The sequence below is a fragment of the Petaurus breviceps genome, unplaced genomic scaffold (genome assembly GCF_028583685.1).
Source record: "Petaurus breviceps papuanus isolate PSGF00001 unplaced genomic scaffold, PetGlider_PUasm1.0 90925, whole genome shotgun sequence".
In the NCBI taxonomy this organism is placed as follows: domain Eukaryota; kingdom Metazoa; phylum Chordata; class Mammalia; order Diprotodontia; family Petauridae; genus Petaurus; species Petaurus breviceps.
In genome coordinates, this window is record NW_027187380.1 from 21,659,816 (window position 1) to 21,665,706 (window position 5,891).

At 37.2% G+C, this 5,891-nt stretch overlaps 1 protein-coding gene across 4 annotated transcripts in view; it reads right to left on the reverse strand.

Moving 5' to 3' along the window:
- The window catches only part of MAP2K6 (mitogen-activated protein kinase kinase 6), a 208,887-nt gene that overhangs the window by 63,632 nt on the left and 139,364 nt on the right, over positions 1–5,891 (reverse strand). The window contains exon 12 of one of the 4 annotated variants that reach the window (XM_069076536.1): positions 2,497–3,319. The exons of the other annotated variants lie outside the window; for them this stretch is intronic. Within the exon in view, the coding sequence (XP_068932637.1) occupies positions 3,242–3,319 (78 nt within the window). The 3' untranslated portion in view covers positions 2,497–3,241. Of the gene's footprint in view, positions 1–2,496; positions 3,320–5,891 lie in introns of those variants that run through there. 4 annotated transcript variants of the gene reach the window in all.

Below are 5,891 nucleotides of genomic sequence, written 5' to 3' on the forward strand. Positions count from 1 at the left end.
AGAAAGAAAGAAAGAAAGAAAGAAAGAAAGAAAGAAAGAAAGAAAGAGAAAGAAAGAAAAGAAGTGTGAAAGACACCTCCAGAGTGTGGTGCTCAGTTCTGAGTGCCATATTTTTGGGAAGGCTATTGATAACCTAGAGAGTTTACAGAAGAAGACAATCAGGATGGTGAAGGGCCTCAAGATTGTGTCATATGAGTATCAAACAAATGAGCTGAGGATGTTTAGATGGGGGGAAATACTTAGAGAGAAACAACAGCTGTCTTTAAGTATCTGAAGGGTCACCATGTAGAAGAGTGATTAGTCTTGTTCTGCCTGGTGCCAAAAGGAAGACCCAGAAGCAACGGGCAGAAGTTTCAAATAGGCAAATGTAGGATTAGCATAAGGCAAACCTTCCTTACAACTAGAGCTTTCCAGAAGCAGAACAGGCTGCTTCATGAGGTAGTTAACTCTCCTTCACTGGACATCTTCAGGCAAAGATGGTATGACCACTTACCAAGTACAGTGTAGAGAGGATTCTAGGTCAGAAATGGAATGGGTTCAGTGGCCTTCCAAAGATCCCTTCCCACTGAAGAATTATGTGATTCAGAATTTGCTGAAAGTACCCCTCATCTGTCAATCATTCCTACATGTCCTCAATTCAGGGGGAAAGGAAGTTGCCTTCACAGAGGGGCAGAACCTCTGTGTATGGTTTCCCCTACAGCCCATGTGTATGGATGGATTATTCGTAAATTTATATATAAGGAACTCTATATGTATATGTGTATATTTCACACAAAATGTATTTATGTATACACATGTATATAGTATACATACATATACCTACATGCATATTGCTTTATATTAACATGTATGTGTATATATGCTATATGTATAGAGTTATCATATATATAGAGAGAGATACATATATAGGTATATGTAAATACAGAACTGTATAGAAAAGGCCTGACTCAGTCCTTTTCTGGATAACTCTTAGTGGATTTTTTGTTTGTTTTGAAAAAGAAAACCTTCACACTTTACCTAAAGATGTAACTAAAACTGTTTCCAGGCAATTTCATCTGTTTTTTTCCCAATAATTCATATTTTCACAAGGCAGAAATAATATAAGCTATAATAAACATAGACAAGCATTTTTTCTGACCACATGTTTCAGCCTCCTTTTTTATAAGAAGACATTTGTCCCTGCTTGCACAACCATTTAAGGCGATTCAAAGATATAAGGATTGATAATTTTGTTTTAAACTAAGCTGAATAAACAGACCTCAGTCTAAATGAAAACATGCAGAGCTGGGTATATGGTGATATTCTGTCTTTTTCTCCCTACTTCTGCTCAGGGTATCAGAAATGATTTCTCAATTGGGGGACACAGAAGAAGGTAAAGAGAATATGTTTATATATCTATTCACCCAATGCTCCTTTTCCAAAGCCAGACAAATAAATTCATGACCGTTTCATTACAGATGCAATTAGAGTAGTAGGAGACAGAGATCTTCTTTCACATGAAGCAGACACAGAAAAGTATGGCACTTGCATGCACCAAACACAACTGCATTTAGAAGGCAATGGTGAAAGAGATCAAAGAAATGACAGCAACAACAACAAAAAAGATTTAGTTGTACTTCCATTTCCAAATGTATATCGAAACAAATCATTGCCTCCTAGTCCCACATCGTGAAAAAATGTGATCAACCCATTTAATTAAAACCCCAGATGTTTTCATACTTCAGGAGTATGCCTTGGGTGAGAATCATCTCCAAGACCAAAAGGGTTTTCCATGTTATAGCAGATCTGAAGTTTACCTGGAACCTTTGGCACTCCTTGGTCTCATGACCACACAGAGTCCATCATCACAGAACCTGCATCCAGAGGCAGCCACAGGAAAGAATTAGACTTGCTGAATCAGACTGTGTACCCTCCTGCGAGTTCCAATGGAACTAATTTCCTGTGAGCAATGACTGTGTATTGTCAGCAGAAGGCTTCATCCTGTTGGTAGCCTGTGGAAACTTGGAGTCAACACAAGGGTACTAACTAACTTCTCTCCCTGATTCTCCTCATCATATCCAAGAAAACACAAGTTGCCCCTAACTTTTTCCTAATAAAACCCCTCCACTAAGAAGATAAATAATAAATGGTAAGGCTCTTCCACTGAGCAAGGAGTTGATAAGAATACCAAACACTCCATTAGCCACAAAGATAAAGAAATAATACCTGTGGCATACACTTTTCAGAACAGATAGAGCCAGAAGAAGGCACCAGTTCCCTGATTGGTTGGATATATAACATCCCCCTCCCAGCCCCCAAGACACTGATAAGTAATCATCCTTACTGAACATAGAATCATATAAATAGAAGACCATTGGCAAGACTCACAGCCTACCAAAAACAAATACACACACACCACATACATACATGTACATGCCCTCCTTCTGTAGGGGGGTAGGTATATATCACAATCAAGTTAAAAGTATCATAAATGCCATGAGAAGCAAGCTGTGTCTCCACTTTGAAGTGATTTTACTTCTTCCAAAGTCGGACAAAGTAGTACTGGGATACTTTACCACATCACACAGAATAGTTAATGAATACCCAGTATTGGATAAGGTGTTTGGGAAGATGGCAGCAGCAGCAGCAGCGGTTAGAATAGGCTCTTGGGAAGAAAAGATTGTTATTGACGTTCTTAAAGATGCATATTAAATTGTTCTTTTTAGACCCCAAAAGTTCTTTAACCCTTTCCTTTGCAAAGTCCTATAAATATTGACATCACAGTCTCCTCTTTCACAAGGTCTCCCTCACATAAAACAGAATCTATTCAAATCAAGCATTTAAACATAAATATTAAAATAATAGGAGTAACAAAACACAAATCTACGTAGGACTTCATAACTACCATAGCACCTATTAACCCAGACAAATGTATACTCCTTGGAGAGGAACAGGAAAAGGCTGAGAAGGTTAAGGAGTCTTGTGACATATCATTAAATATTTAATCGCCTTTTCAAAGTTGTAAAGTCTGAGCCTTATTATATTTCATCTGACTAGACAGTTCATTCTATACACTATGGATTCCAAGAACCCTTTGGGAAAAAAAATAAACAAAAAAATAAACAAACAACCTTCTGAGAGGCAGGGTTAAAAAAATAAGCATCATCTCACTGCCAAGTTTCTATTGATGCTTTAGTAAAAAAGCTCCACCCCCTAAACCCACCAATCCACAGGAGGGCCAAGTGATTGAGTCCAATGGTTTTTAGTCTCCAAGGATCAGTTTTACGAAAGATGCTGCATCTGTTGCTTTGGATTCATGCAGAGTGAAAAACGGATGTTGCTGGGGAGAAAACAGAAATATACATATATATACATACACATACATATATATATATATATATCATCAATATTAGCAGGTTAACAAAAATGTAGACTTGTAACCACATCCAGAGAAAGAACTATGGAGTCTGAATGCAGATAAAAGCATACTATTTTAACTTTTTTTTCTTTCTCATGGTTTTTCCTTTTTGTTCTGTTTCTATGAAATGAAAATGACTAATATGAAAATATGTTAAACATGATTGTACATGTATCACCTATATCAGATTGCTTGCTTTCTAGAAGGGGAGGAAGGGAGAAAAATTTGGAACTCAAAATTATACAAAAATGAATGCAATAAATTTACATGTAATTTGAAAAAAATAAAATACCATTGAGGAAAAAACAAAAACAAAAATGTAGACTTGAATAGGAAGCTGATTATGTGAGCCCATTAGAGCCATATTAAGATTTCTACCCTTACTACACATTGCCCAACATATAGTAAGCATTCATAAGTAAAAATAACTTAATAAGAATAATAGCATGTATATAGTGCTTTAAGATTTTCAATGCATTTTACAAATATTTTACTTTCTACTCACAACAATCCTGGGAATTAGATGCTATTATTATCCCACACACACACACCTTTTACAGAATAAGAAACTGAGGCAGGCAGAGGTTAAATGACATACCCAGGGTTACACAGTTAGTAATGGTCTGAGGCTGATTTTGAACTCAGGTATGAAGATCAAATGAGAAAATATTTCTAAAACACTTAGCACAGTTCCCGGCACATATAGTAGTCAGTATTTAATAAATGTTTCTTTATTTCCTTCCTTTCCCTTTAGACCTCCTCAGGAAAAAGATGAGAGGGCAGAAAACTGATTCAATAAATCATGAAATTTATAAAACTGCCCTTAATACTTGACAGTGAGGCAATCCAAGTTGCCTTGGAAATGGTAAAAACTTTTGACTTTACAGTAATGTTAAAGTACTAGACAAATCCCATCAATAATCATTATTTGTACTCATGCCTGATATTCTGGGTGTCTTTGGGATTAAAACAACTTTAGAGGTTAGAGATTGCAAAGGAAAAAAACAAATATTCAGGCATTTAATATCTCAAATGAATAGCACTTAGAAAAACATCTGGCCTTAGTAAAACATCTCCCAAGAATAATCACATAAGAAACTTAATCACAATTCTGAAGAAAAGTTAAAGATTTTTCCATGTACATGAATGCTACAATTCTCTGATCCCTCAGTTATGCTACTGGTAAGTACACTGCTTTCAAAGTGTGAATATTGCATCTCTGTGTAAAAGAAGCATGTTCTTATCCCATTCCAAATGAAATGATTCCTTAACAGAATCCATTATACTTCAGGTGTCTCAAAAACACTTCTGATCTCTATCCTGAGTGTCTGCTGGTATTATTTTAAATAACTATTTAAGGAGTTAAAAATGTAATCCTTTTGTTTCATGGCATAGCTGAGTCATTTCATGTTTCCCTTACTTTTGAGATTGCAATTTTGAACTTTCACATAGAGTGGTGGGAGGTTTTTCCCATTATGCTTATTTTAAACCTGACAGCAAGGGGTAGGGTGAGTCACCTTGTGGGGAACCCAAAACCTACCCAAAGAAGGTTTTAGAAACAGCACAAAGATCAGGTGAAGGAAAAACAAAACAAAAGCCAGACTTAGAAAAGGTAGATGGTCCCTCAGTGGTCCCCCAACAACTTTGTTTTCAAGTCATTCTTCCAAAATCAGTCTGGGTATTGTTAGTGTACAAACCAAAGAGGAATGAGATTAGTCTGTGTTAACAGCTGGCTCTGAGCCTGGAAATCTCTATAAGTCATCAACAGAAGTCATTCTTTGGTAAAGATGAGAAGGAGCAGGGTTGGTTGGTTCTTGGGCTCTAAGCCACCTGATATCAGTCTTCAGGGATACCATATAGTGCCACCCTCCAGATTACAAAGTGCTCATATGTCAACTTGCACTGATCAAGTTATTTAAAATCATTTTTATTATTACTAGGTGTCAAGGGGTTCCCCACATCCCCTGGACACTTAAGAGATTTTCTCCAAGTACTCAAGATGTTGGGGGCAAATGAAAGTTGTTTCCTGAAGCAAATCAACACCTTCCAGCCCCCACCCTGTCTCTTTGTTCAGGAGGTCTGGGCATGAAATCCAACAAACTGCTTTGAAGTCATTCTTCCAAAATCAGTCTGGGTGTGTTTTCCTCTCTACCTTCTTTTAATTCACAGGCTAGAAAAGTGTTGTAGGAACCACAAGGGGAGGGGGAAACCAAGGAAGTCAGAGTCATGGGCAGTCACTGTCAAAATAGAAAGTCTAACTCGCCCTCTTGTGTGGGATTTCAGGTTGGGAAGGAACCCATTTCTCCTGCAAGCAATGGACTAAGAATAACTGAGACAATAAAGCATTCTAAAAGTCACTAGCTCATGGTTTGGAATTAAGACTTTGAGAGGTGGGGTGCTAGAAGCAAGATGAAAGAGATTCTCAGGATGCAGAAGACATAGCATGAGGGTGTGAGAGTATACCATCATGAAAATGGGGTATTGTACTACAATA